At 37.1% G+C, this 14437-nt stretch overlaps 1 protein-coding gene across 6 annotated transcripts in view; it reads right to left on the bottom strand.

Annotated features, from left to right (window-relative positions):
• Positions 1-14437, bottom strand: part of VPS13B (vacuolar protein sorting 13 homolog B) — a 459420-nt gene that overhangs the window by 91354 nt on the left and 353629 nt on the right. For all 6 annotated transcript variants that reach the window (XM_065627245.1, XM_065627244.1, XM_065627248.1 and 3 more), the window contains exon 36: positions 3914-4321. In XM_065627245.1, the coding sequence (XP_065483317.1) occupies positions 3914-4321 (408 nt within the window). The remainder of the gene's footprint in view (positions 1-3913; positions 4322-14437) is intronic.

Raw genomic sequence — 14437 nt, 5'->3', positions numbered from 1 at the left:
GTCTGTAATTCTCTAAGTTCAGACACTGAACTGCCAGACTCCCCTTCTGTGTCCAGCCAGAGCAAAGCAAAGCTCCACTGAGAAGCTGTAGGCTTCTTGACGTCTTTCACTCTGGGGAGGGTACAGTCCTCAACTTCTCTCATTTATCTGCTCTTTTGGCAGGTAGGCAGTGCTAATTTCAACACCAAACCTAAATTAACTGAAAGCCGTAAGTTTGGAATTGCATTCTGTTTCCTAGTACTTACTGCTAAAAATTATTTCAACTTTAACGGCACGCAACTGTTCTTGGAGTGAGCTATGTACCTGAAGTGTGATACCAACCCATCTCAAATCTGACAGTGCACATGGCACTCAAGAGCTCTAGTTGCTTTGTAGAACATGCCACATACTTCAGGGGACAAAAATCACTGAACCAGCTCTAACGATAGCTCTTGAACGTGAGATTTTCATCAAAAATACAAATAAGCTGCCAAAATCAGCTAAATGTTTATCATTTGCTTATATGAAATGGGTACAAGTTTTAACTTATAACTCTTAGCCACAAAATATAAAATGACTACAGATAATTATTTTATTTAGCATCAGTATAACTTAAACTCCTACCCAGAAAAACTATACTGGTAGCCTCTTCTAAAGTAAAATGAAAATTTTTTTTTTTTAAAGGATTTTTTATTCCAATACACTGTGTCACATTTGACAATAGTATTACTTAAACTAAAATACTCAGGATTTCAGCATAAGTACAGAGGAGAACATAAGTATTCTAGCAGTAATAGTAACCACATTGTTGTAAGTAACTGTTGTATTAAAACATGAAAAATGTCCAAAAAATGAAGTCCCTTGATACACTAAAGGTTTGAGGTAGTGTAACAGTGCAGCAGGATATGTAGAAATGGCCATGTTCTAATTTGATCCAACTGCAATGTGAGCGTTCGACACTTACAATTTATTTTTTTATAAGTGAAATAATTCAACTAATTAGCCCCTCTGTTTTTCAGAAGCTGTAACTTTTTACTTTCATAAGAAATTAAGAAGAAAAATTAAAACAGAAGGCCATTAGCTTCTATGATTAAACAAGGGAATTCTAGAGGGAAAATGGATAATTTAAAAAAAGTTTTATGGCAAGCCTCTTTCTTAATTTCAGCTAAAAAAAAAAATCAAAGCATTATACAAGGTCGCGCACTTTTGTTTTCCCCCTAAAACGGAGGAAAAATGCCGACAATACATTCTTGCGAGGTTTTTTTGCTAAATAATTCCTAGCAAATAGGATTCCTTACAAACCAACTTCACCTCCTACATTAAAACTCATCTGGAAAAGGGATTGTTTACACTGTTTATAAAACACTGCCACGTAAAATGTGTAAAAACCCATATTTCACTAAAAATAGCTTGCGTAAGTAAGAGATTAGAGTAGTTTCTACTGCTATAATTGCTCCTTTGTAGTTTTTTCCATGATCTTTTTGAACAGTGTTTTTAACTATGTTTATTAAAGTCAGCACATCAAAAAGGATCAAAGAGAAAGCTAGTGAGAACCAAAGAAACCCCAAGCGTATTGTGTTGTCTCACTGGGGAGTTATGCAGATTCAAGTAAACAAGTGCAAATTGTTGAGGTTTTAATGAAAATTTTATACAATTATTGTATCTGAAGTCATTCTATATAATAACATCTGTACAACAGATGGCCATACTGTACAAAAAGCAAGCAATGCTCCTTTTTCTTCCTCTGTTTTAACAGTACATCTGAGATGACTACTTTTGTCATTGTGCTTAGTTTGGTTCAGCAAATAATTCGTAAAATGCAGCTGCTGCAGATGGTCACAATAGTTATTTGACTGTAAAATCAAAGACGTAGTGAAGTATTTGAGTATTAGTTTCATACTATTAAAAAATAATCTGACATTAACCCTCAGCTCAAAAGGTATATCTATAAAAAACTTTTGTAAAAAGAAAAGTAGTGAAGAACTGACATATTTAAATACTCCTTGCTCCCAAGATACAGCTACTACCTTTTATTTTTTTGAGTTAGCTTGCATAATTTCTTTGCAATAATAAAAAAAAAATCTAGTTAGTAACTATGGTATTCTTCTAAAGTATTTTAAACACAAGATTATGATACCGTTTCCCCCACACTGAGTAATTTATCTCCTTTCCTGAAGTTATAATTTCCACTTTGGTTTCTATCAGCACTTCAATTTCAAATTAATAATTTTAAATAAAAATCCAAACAATTTATCAAAAGAATTTTTGACAGTTTCAATGAGTTTTGTGGAAATGTGTCTTTAGCACTTCTTGAAACTTAAAACATTTTATTGCACCATCACAATAGCATGCAAAACCTCATGCACATGTATTTTTCTTTTTATAAAACAAAGATAAAGCAACTTTAACTGGAAAAATGTGAGTCTGTTGATGTCTATTTATCGTCTAGTTATGAGAGATTTTCATTTAGAATATCTGATCTCCATTTTCCTTATATTCAGCATCAGTACTGCTTTGCTTAACAATGCTTTGCCAGACTACAAGCATACTGAAGAATCATGTATAGGTCGTGACACGAAAAATAAAGATTGGATTCCTCAGACTGCCAGAAGAATTAAGAAATAGAACTTTGTAGCAGAATGTTCCTGAGGCTTAATGTGCAAGGCAAGGTATGTCCTCTTTCTGGGAGGATGAAAAACTCCCGGGTAAGTGATATACGCTGCTGAGTTTGCCAAATTGCTTTGCTGCACAGTGACGGAACGGGCTCAGCTTTGATATATTGAAGCTTGCTGTGGATACCATAATGTACCATGGGACGGATAATGTATAAATGGTGAAGAGGAAGTGACGGAAGGAAAGAGGATTACTACACTGAAAGAAAACTAGAACTTCTTAAGGGATATTAGAAAGGCTTTTTACTCAGTTGCTGCACTTTCTATGCTAGGGTTGCGATCCGATTGGAAAAGCGTGGGAACACAGGCACCGTTCCTGCCTGTACTGCTGTTTATTTACAGATAAATCAAGAGTTTCAGGCTCCAGGACTTTCACAGGCTTTCACATCCTACAAACCTTACATTTTTCATTTTTAACTTTTAAAACAATAAAGAAGCGCTAGAACTTGCCTGCGTGAGGAGAAATATTTCTGATGCAAAAGAAATAAATCACCACCTCACTTGGCCTAGAACTTGCTCCTCTCAGCTACAGACCATTTTACCTCACAAACTACTCTGCCAACTACCTACATGTGGTTCACCTCCACATCACATAAATGTATCGTCTTATTAATTTTATTAAAAGACTAATAAAACAATTTACAGAGACACTCAAAATGTCTTCATTTTAAATGAGTCTCTGGCACCCTGTTAACTGTGCCCAAGGTGTAAAGTTTCCTCTCAGCTCTGCAGTAATGAGGCCGGAGCGCCTGTTTTCCCTGGGCAGCTCTCAGCTGTGCAGAGGAAGCATGTAAAAAGTTAAAACTTCATAAGCCTGGAGGAGAATAATGGTATGACCCAATATTTACACAGCAGCGTATGTCAGGGCTCTGAACAATTTTTTTTGTATTTTTTTGAACAGAAATATAGGGTCCTAACAAGAAAATGTAGTTACAGAGTGAAAACTGTCAAAATTTTGCCCTTTGAAGTATGTGCTGAATTATCAGAATACTAGTTCTTGTAGCCATTATTCCAGCCAGAAATCTGTCAATAACTTAGTAATTACAAGCTAGGGGATATTAACTACAAAATTAAGCACTCTTGGGTGCTGCCTGACTGGAAGGAAAAATCAGGTAATGGAGTCTATGAGGGACTTGCTCTTTTCTGCTGTAGATGTATTATGTTAGTTAGAGGAGTTGCCCTCGATGCCCCACACTTTCAAATGGTGACTAGACCACCATGTGAACAAACCAGTAGCACTTGCCACTTTCAAAATCTCTTACCTGCAGTTTTATGTCCACTTCTAACATTCAGGCTCCCACTGAGGTTTGATAAAGAGACTAACAAACAAGGTTTACTGGGATGTGGGATGGTTTCCATCGAAACAACCACTTGAACAGTGTGAATGGAAATTTTCTGGAAGCAGGAAAGGGCTCGCCACAAGTTTTCTTGTACTGAAGCCTTTTGCGCAGCGTTGCTGTGCGCTGCAGGTGGCAAATCCCTTGTACAGGGGAGTTTGGTTATGGAAGTCACCTCCTCCTCCGGAATGACGCCAGCTGATGGAGCGGCCTCCTTCCTGGGCTCATCGTCATTTGTGGTTACAATTTTCTTCAAAAACTGGTTTATTTGATCGAGTCTGACAAAACTGAGATTTGTTTTCAAAGGTTTTGATATGTCCACATTTATGTCAGCTGATGGGAGAGAATTGGAGAAAGAAATATGAGAAGCTGTAGTGCAATTATTCAAGCAATGAAAAAATATTAGGTATTTAATGGAGAGAACATTATTTGTACCATGTTTCATTAAAGGGACTGAATCAATGGTAAAATATAATGAAACAATATTTTAAAGAATAAATCTGAATTAAAACATAATGAAAAGTACGGTAAGCAATCTTCACTCTATACAGCTTTAAAGTAAGAAACATGTCACGATATCGATCTTATTTCCTTGTTTCTTCCTCAGGATCGCCACAGCTATCTGAAGGATGTACACTTTATTCGAGTGTGTAGGAGGGTGAATACATTAGTCCTTTTGTGTCAGAAGGAAAATATACTTCACACTCCCTTGAGTTTTACATCCAGTAGAACTATTTGACTAAACTCCAACGCCAACAGCAAACATTTTCAACACATTCAAATGAGTGAATAACGTGTATATTCTGTTGTTTCCTACATGGCAAATACGCAGTATTTTTCAATGCATTTTCTAGTTGAAAAGTGAAATAAAAAGCATATATAAAAACTGAGGTATGGTAGATTTCTTTGTTTTCTAGGGAGACTGGGATAACTTAATATTTTTAAAATGTTCTTTGTCTCCATAGTAAAGGATTTTTGTACTTCCTAGACTGCTAGAAGTCTCACAGAATTTTTAGAAATCACAGTTAATATGAACAACATTGATAATAATGATATTTCTAGTAGCTGAGATGTTGCAGTTACCAAGATTATTTCACAGATGGGAAGCAGGATTTTATGAAGGTTGAAATTTATTTCTGTGCTGCTATCTGCCTTTGTATCAGTACATCACAGAAATCCAGCTTTAACTTAGTTTTTAAAATTCTGCATTTCAAATTTAGCTTTTACCCAGTCATGAGACAGCAACCCTGAGCAGGGGAAAAAGTTTGCTTCCCACTTGTCTATTTGATTCCTACCACCCCACCCCCAAGAACAAAAAATGATTAAAATCCTGTGCATATATCTTAGCTAGATTTAAGGTTCAAAGAAAACATCACTACTTAGTTTCAAGTTTCACTATAAATATATATTGGAAACACTGTTTGTTGAAAGTTTTATACAGATTAATGAATATTTCACCAAAATTAGGACCTAGTTTCAAGTTGTCCTGGATCATGTTCTACTTTTAATGCTGATGCAAACTGATGAGCTCGATTCTCCAACTCTTTAGGTAAACTACAAGCATTTACAATGGTAAAGGGCTGCAGGAGCAGAGGTTCAGAGCTGCTCTTAAGTACAGGCTTTCCTGACTTCAGAGAGCCCCAAGCACATAGCGAAGCAATTTTCTGACTCCCCAAAATATGTGGGGGTCTAAATTGCAGTTAGATGCTTCGGTATCTGAACAGATTAGTCTCTGAATTTTAAACTAGCACGTTTTTCTACAAAGCTAAGAGAAACATAACAATGGCCATGCAAGATTTTTTCCAGCTGAATTAAAAAACCCATAACAATTTTAGAAAAAGTCTGTAGTACTCCACAAGCCACAGCTAACTGAAATTTAAGACTGAAAAACTATTTTAATTGTAACTTCCAATTTTAATTAATGGTTTTCTGAAAATGCTTTCTCTTGTGTTAAAGCCTTTCATGCTGAACTAGAAACTATGGCAAACACTTGCTAACAAGTGGGCCTAGTAGAAAGGCAAGTATCAAAGCTAGGAAGCTGGACACTAGAAGAGAGCAAGATTTTTAGGCATCCAAAACCACACATGATCAACTTGGAAGATTTTTCAAAATACTTATGTACTGATATTTTTAATTAAAACCAAGGGAAGAAAAATGTCATAATGCTTTTGAAAATCACTCCACCCTTCTTGGCACTAAGAAATACCTCAAGACTTGCCTATCTTTTTGAACACATCATCAGTCATCTCCTCCCTTTGAATAGAGAAAGGAGAGTCACGAAGAAAGTAGACATCCATGTGACATTATGATATTACTTTACTTATTATACTCAAATGGAAAGGAGTGTTATTCTAATGAAATGTTTTAACCCCTCCCCGCCCCCCCAACTGACCAAATCAGCAGCGTTTTTAAAATGACCCAAGTTTGAAATCCAACTCATACTAGGATTTGGGTTTCTGAACCACTTAGGCACTTTCAAAAAAAAGTCCCTTACTGACTTAATTTTCTCCATTAGTGACACAGTAATAAAGGAGTAAAGCAGAATAGATGGTCTTGGCTTTGCTACATAAATAAATTCTTAAGTTAATAAAAGAGGAGAGGACCCTTACTGCTTGGTGTTACAGCTTTCACACCTAACTTCTTTGTCAAAGACACATTTTATTGCCAGCCCTTTGCTATGGTAGTATAGCCCAGAAGAGGAAAAAACCAACAAAAAACCCCTACAACCCCAAAACTGCTTAGACATTAGTTGATAGAACAGGTGTTGAGCTAACACCAGAGAGTAAACCGATTGAGAAAGATTTAAAAGGAGATGAATATGAGAGCAGCAGTTCCCTCTTGGGCTTCCTCAGGCCAGGGCAGAGAAGACACAGCGTGCTGGTGAAGCTCGGTGGTGGAACACGCATGGGTGCCTGTGGTCCTGGGCCTGTGCTGCGTCACTGCTGTCCATCGGTTGTGTTCACAAACACCACACCCATCCAAGAGAGCAATAAAAACACAGATACTAGGACACCAGAGAAATGCAAATGATTTCCCTGTTTTCTGTTTGGAAACTGCACATGTCACACAAAAATGTTGTCATGACTGATAATTTTGACAGAGGTTTCTATTAAGTTATTATTATCCAGTGAATCAGCCAAGACAGAAGGTGGTGGCAGCCAGAAGTATAATTGCAGAAAATCTAACTCTGGAACCTTCACTGCAAATATTTTAACTATCTCATAATGACATAGGTTATTTTTACAACTGGGGAAAGATTATGTAAAGAGATTCTTTGGCATTTTAAGTAAAACATTCAAAAAATAAAAATCCAGTTGAGCAATCAACATGTTTTTAGTCTTCGTCCTGTTTCACGCTTTATACTTAGCACTGTAAAAGAAATTTTAACATTCCTTCTAAGAAAAACATATTTAAGTGATGGACAGAAACAATGAAAACTAATGAAATACGAAGAGCTATTCACGGCAGTTGACGAAAATAGATGTTCAGCAGCTTCTCCAGTCACTCAAAATGCGCTAAAAAGAGATGTTACAATGTAAAAGGTCACCTAAATGCAGCTGGAATAAAATTTCTGAAGTGCAAAATCCAAGGGTAACAGTCTTTTTAGATGATTTTAAACACCTTTGGAAGCACACCACACAACACTGTGCCCATTCTGTACCAGTTGGAAAACATAGGTTCCTATAAGTCAGACAACTCTTTGAATCGTCCAAAATTACATCAGAATCAGGACAGGGCAAAAAGTAGCTCAAAGTAACCTTTAAATCCCGATTGACGTCTCTCTCTCCTTTGCCTACTAGTGACTAGCTACCGCAATTATATCCCAATCCTTTCTTCAGATTTAAGACACAATAGCAAATATCTATTTCCAGCAAATAAAGAGTAAAGAAATCACTGCTTGTAAACAGGTTGCATTCAAGTCAGTTATTTCTGGTTGTGTTTAAATCAGACAGAACTATCAAAGAAACATTATTCAAATGTAGCATTTGAGTGTAGAATTTGAATTGTTCTTTCTCTCTCTTCAATTCTTCACTTTGTTGCTTTAGATCCCCCCGCAAATCCATGTCTGTCAATTATTAGTTTCTAATTACCCTTCACAACTTTCTGAACAGCTACTAGGAAACAGGATGATGAAATAACTGTTGAGTTGAAAGGAGATTAGATAAATATAAATAAATTACACTTATTATATGCTCCCACCACACCAGGAGATGACTTAACAGTGAAAGGAAAAGAATCACATTGCAATAATGAAATCAGAGAGGGAATTTAGGTCCCAGAGGCAATTCTACGGCATTTAAGTTAATGTACACCTTTTGGGGGACCAAAAATCAACTGGAATAGTTTCCTGAAAACTGTTTCCAGCTATTTTCTCATTTAAAAAGTTCCAACTTCACTTGACCCATTAGTCATCATATTACTTACATTTATTATGTATTTTGAAATCTATTACAAAAAACCCAATGGATTCAATATGGTCTGTTTGAACTAAATCATAACATCTATAAAAGAAAACCTATAAGCAGCACTCTGAAATTTCTGTCTGAAACAATTTCTTTCTTTGTCATCTTATTACTTAGAGCTTCAGATAAAAAAATTCAGGGTTATGAGTATTTTACCCTTGTTCCCCATAACATTCAGATTTGTACTGTGAAGATACCATTTTATTCTGTGAACCTGGGATAATAATATTACTCAAAAGGACTTTTTATTTGGTGGGCCAAAGATGAATAAGCAACACTAAAATAACAGATCTCCTAGCAAGTTGCTTTAGGTTAATCCCAGCTCTTACTGAAGTTAGTGGGCTTATTCTAATATATGCCATAATTTAATGCACATCAGGTTACTATTTCTATGACTAATAAACTACAATAGTATACTCTTAATCTGAAAAACCAGAAAGTAAACTCCATGAAAATGATTTATAAGCTATATTTATAAGACTGGGATCTTTTCATACCCTATGAGAAACGTTGAACTGTGAGAGTGAAAAATATGGCATTTTCCAAGAATTCATTCACTTCTCATACCTCTCATTCTGCAGTGGATCTTTTATTTCTCATAGCTAATATATAAAAGCTCAGGTCTGTCTTCCTTAGGCAGGACATGGGGCTTACTCTCCCTTGTCCCAAGAAGGCTGTAAAATATTAAACTTCTTAATAAATAGTACTGCTATAGGAGAAACTACTATTTGCCCTGAACTCTTAGGAGGATTGAGTTTCCTAGTCCTAAACAGGAGAGGGGCAGGCAACAGGCACGAAACATTTTACCACCAGTAATATTCTTTCTCTGGGAGCCACCCATCCTGATGTGAGGGGTCTAACAGAGGAAATCTGAGGAAGGTAAAGGTAATCTTGAGCCCTGATTCTGATTTGGAGTCAGGGTGGCCCTGCAGTAACAGTAACAGGGAAAAGGCTGAATTGCAAAAATTAAATTTATAAAAATAGGAAAGAGAAAGACACGTAAAGAAAAGACTAGCTGTACTGTTCTCAATTGTCCCCAGTTAGGCATCAAAAGAGAGACAAATTAAAAGAAATCGGAAAGCAAGAAGAATACAAACGAATTGTTTTTATCCTCTAATTCATCATTCCCAATTTGGATCAAGGGAAAAGAAGGAAGAAACTTGAGACAAGGCTTCAGAGGCCATCTGCAGTCCGTCTTGTATTCTGCTTCTGTGAGGCAGATGCCAATTAGTCTGGAAGAGGCTGGTAGTCACTGCTCAGTGTTTCTACCCACCGCTGTCTGCAGCCCCACAGAAGAAGCTCTCTAAGACCGCTATGGTAAACTACAGCCTTCAGGGAGCCACGCGGAGTGTTCCCCAGCAGTAACAACTCTTACTGCCATGTCACTGACATTATGCAAAGGTGACCCAAAGACATTAGCAGCTCTAGCCAGCCAGTGCCGGGGTGTGAGATCTCAGACAAAGCTCAGTGATGTAATTCTATTATTTTTCCTAAATTGTCACAATTGAACCAAAATACATTGTTGTAGGTCAAGAAGACCAAAGATGCTATTAATAACGGATGGAGGATTACTGCTATTCATAGGACGTTGACTGAAGGGCAGCAACTGTGCAACTACCAAATATATTACAGAAGTGTGTCAAAAACGATAGTGTGGGCATTGGGAGGCACTACCACGAAAGGAAAGCCCTAGCTAAGGGAAACAGTAACTCTCTCAAAAGAGAGTCAAGGAAGTTGAAGCACAACACACGGAGATGAATTGAATTGTTCCAGATCGTGGAGCAGGTCTGCGGAAAAGAAAAGAACCTATAAATACTATCCCACTATTTTCTGCTTTAGCTGCTGAATAATACATCTGTATTAAGACATTCATGAAGAACAAGAAAAAAAGAAAAAGAGGATGTCAGAAAATTGGGCAAATGTTTGAAGTGAGTTTTAAAAAGAATGCAAATATATTGAAAAAGATACTAAGAAAATATTTTCAAACTTATCCACGTGGCTTCAGTGTACAGTCTTCATTTTCACTACTTAGGCATTTAAGAAATTAAATTTCATTTAACCTAAGTGTTGTAGACATTGCTTTTAGAAAGGTACTCTGATAATTTTACACATTATTACATTGATAATACAGACAATAGATGTGCCAAAAGCAAAGCAATACCTACAGGCTGGTACACCTGTTTGGAATATTTCTCTTTGCCCTCTTAATCAAATAAATATCATTTCATGGCTACAGTGTCAGTGCTTTAAAAACTTGTTTGTAAAAGAGCAAAGGGGAAAAAAAACCTACTAGAAAGCTCAAAAGTTTTGCAAATGACCCAGAGTTAATTAGAAAAGTCTGCACCCTGGCTAGTTCCCCTTCTCACGTGTCAGCTCTCATTAAATCAAAAAATTCTCATTTCAAAGTTAACAAACGCCATGGTTAACAAAACTGTTAAACTGGGATCAAGTGGGCACATTCCTAGGTTTATATATGATGTCATGCTAAGCAGCCCACAGCTGAACTTGCAAGTAGTATGAATGATTTTTCAATATATTAAGTATCTGATCTAATGCTAATTTTCCCTCTATAGGCTAACTGTGCTGAGAACAGGTGGCCCTGCTTTCAATTACGGAGGGCTAACATGCCAGTGTGAGGCCTGGATTAGTTCACCTTCTCACAGGGAATTTGCCTCGGTTGGGAATGGATTTATTATGGCTTCACACATGGAACGGAGCTCATGTCAGCTGAGGGCAGTGATACATCATATGATTCAAATTAACCTGCTGTGGACTGTTCCGCAGGGCTGATATTGTGTATTAAAATGACGACATTTTTAAAACAGCTTGAAAGAAACCAGGATTGCTGAAGCGCAATGGTTCCAATTTGTTCCAACTAATCTATCACCTGCTGGAGATATTATTCTAGCGGGTTTCTGGTAACTGCTATTTTCCAGGTTTCTCCAAACCACTGACCTCGCTAATGGATACAATTGTTGCCTTTGCAAACAGGGCCGGGGGGGAAGCCAGAGAGTGTGCCATAGTGCTGAGGTTTTTGTCGCTTTTTATGCACAACCCTGGATCCAGAGCTGTGCCTCTTGTGGTGTCCAAGCCTGCCAGGGAGCAACTGGCAGGAAAGAACAACTGCCCCAGGCCCCCAGTTCTCACTTTACCTGTCAGTGGGACACGGTATTTCTTAGTTGGTCTGGATAGTTTCTTCTGCAGAAATTATTTTGAAAAGTGAAGTATCAAGGACCGCAGTTAATTCACATCTTGCCTAACATCTTCCCAAGAAACTGCTAGGGGAAGAGGACTTTGGCATAAACCATCTAGATTTTGCGGAAGTATTTTAAGGCAATTTGTATGAAGCTGTACTTCATAAACATGTTATGTATCATTTGCATGCAGAAATAATACATCAAAAAGACAGCTTTTATAGCTAAAAAAGCATAGTTGATTGAAAAAAAAAAACCACAAAAAATCCCAAAAAAAGGACTAGAGGGTGAAGAAAATAAATTCTCAAAACCATTAAAACAAGATGGTCATATTTGTTCCTCACCTAAAGAATAATATGTAATGCTAAAGCAATAAATAGTTCACTTATATGTATTAGGCAAGAATTAGATGTACAATCCAGCAACAGGCGGAATATAAAAGAGAGAGGGTCATGTAAACTGATGTAAATGGAATTTTAAAAATTTTAAATAATTAGTTACTGTAGAAAGAGAAAGAATAGTCCTTTAATACATTGTGGGGTTAAAGTTGAGGTCTGTTCCCACAGGCCTGATGATGAATGCTTATTTCTTCTAGGATCCTATTACCTTAAATCTGGAAGAAATATCATTTTTCTCTAGTTGCCAAAAATGTACAAAATAATCAACTCATGTGGCAAGAAGTGCATTAATGTATCCTGTTATTCTCATTTAATTAGTGGCTTCCAAGTTTAGCTACTTGCTGTAGTTTTTTGATCTCTGAGCTAATATGGACTGACAACCTGGTTTCCTGTGTGGTGAAACCATACCATTTTTCTAAGGAACACTATCTACTTACCTACTTCAGCTGACAAACTATTTACAAGGAGCGCGGGTTTTATCTAACACAGCAAACACTGGGAACCACTTGCAGATTTTTTCTTCTAAGTGCTTGCATAGTAGTTTGCATCATAAAACATCGGCATGTTTGATTGTTAGATTTGAAATTTAACCTCAGCACACCAACAACATATTTTGCAAGAAAAATGACATTCCAATTAAACCACTGAACTTAGAACACTAAAAATCCACACAGAAAATGGTATAGTTTTCCCAACTGCTACATCTAGATTTTTCTCTGCGTAGGCAAAGCTTTTAAATATGTGCTGACTTCTCATAACAGCAGGTCAGCTGTAGCCAGCAGGTAGCACCTACTAGTGCATCCAATGCATTTTAGAAATTTACTTCCTGCAGTTATAAAATACGTATACATAAATGGATATGACGACAACACAGTATCTTCTTAGAAAGTATGCCAGTTAGTAGCAGCATTATTTGCCAAACGTTCACCAGAAAGAGAGTAGGCCTTCAAAGCCTGCAACATAAGCATATTCCAGCAGTGCATTTATTTATTCAATTTATTAACTGTGATGTCTCCCATCACAAATATTGTTTGTCTGGTGACCTTACAAGAGCTCTCAGGAGTTTTGCTGAGGTTCTTGTCCTCAGTGAACAACTGCCAGCTCAGTTGGGCTCTGGTGATGCAGACACATTCTCCAGGCCTAATGACGGCCTAGCTACCTCACCCTGGAAGAAGCTGTGGTTAGAGGACTTCTTGCCCCCAGGAGACTTAGTAATTTATTTTCCGGTAGCCTGCTGAGGAGCTGTCAAGCTTTCATAACCCTTTGCATGTGGTGTTCTGACGCAATCACATGCGGAAAGCGCCTTCCATTACTCATCCACCGAAAGCTCCAGCCCCCAAGGAAGGCTTCTTGGTAACGCTTAGTTTATTTGAAGAGGATCTCATAGTGACAACAGCTGAGGTTAGAAAAATCTGCAAGGGAATGCAGAGCTGTTTTGTTATATCACACTGGCAAAACACTTCATTAAAATTCAGCGTAATTACTGTTGAATCATGTGTAATGATAGTTCCAATTAGCAGGAAAAAGATGATAAAAAAATGCCTTTTGGCTAAGAAGAGATCCTGAAGAAAATCTCTGAACTTTCATATGCTTTGTGAGAATAAATAGACTGAAGTTTATGATGCATTAATTTATGGGTTTTCAGTTCCCTATTTAGCCAAATACCACTGAGAGGAGAGATTTAGCACTGATCTGAGATCTGACTGAATTTTTGAGAATGGAGTAGACACTTAGACTACTTGTGAATAGATACTTTGCAAGCTGGTACCAACTTCCATGTTTGCTACTGACAGGAGAGCATCAGGGAAACACCTTCAGTTGTACAATAAATTAAATATAAAGGCTGCGCCAGGGAACTACAGTGAGAACCTTGAGAAAAGTGGAATGCACAGATGAAAGCTCTGGGAACATGGAAATGTGCCAGATGTGGGGAGAGAAGACAGAAAAAAATTGGGAAAGGCAAAAAAAAAAAAAGATAAAAGAAAACTAATCTGGCAGCAGTGACCAAAAGGCCACTGATAGTAGGTATCTCTATCCCTCCTGTGCTGGTCATAATTAGAATGAAAATCTACTATTATTATCAATTAGTCCTTTAGTTCAAATGTCAGTTGAACATGCAGTAGGTCTGAAGGTTCAAAGTCCTATTAATGAAGCCAAACAAGGATCAATATGAGAAAAGCTGTGCATTGCCAGGTAGTTTTAAAATCTCATAAAATAATGCTTTTAGGGCAATACAGAAAAACAAAAAAGGAGAAATGATGAGGTTGTTCATGTACTTAAGTCCTTCCTTGAGACTCCTGCCTGCCTGAATGCAAAAAATGGATTTTCAAGTTACTTAACCACAGTATTTATAGTCAGCAGGTAAATATGTATGTCTTATTCTCTAGTTGTTCA

This window comes from Caloenas nicobarica, chromosome 2 (genome assembly GCF_036013445.1).
Source record: "Caloenas nicobarica isolate bCalNic1 chromosome 2, bCalNic1.hap1, whole genome shotgun sequence".
In the NCBI taxonomy this organism is placed as follows: Eukaryota; Metazoa; Chordata; class Aves; order Columbiformes; family Columbidae; genus Caloenas; species Caloenas nicobarica.
This window is presented reverse-complemented; position numbering and strand designations above follow the sequence as displayed.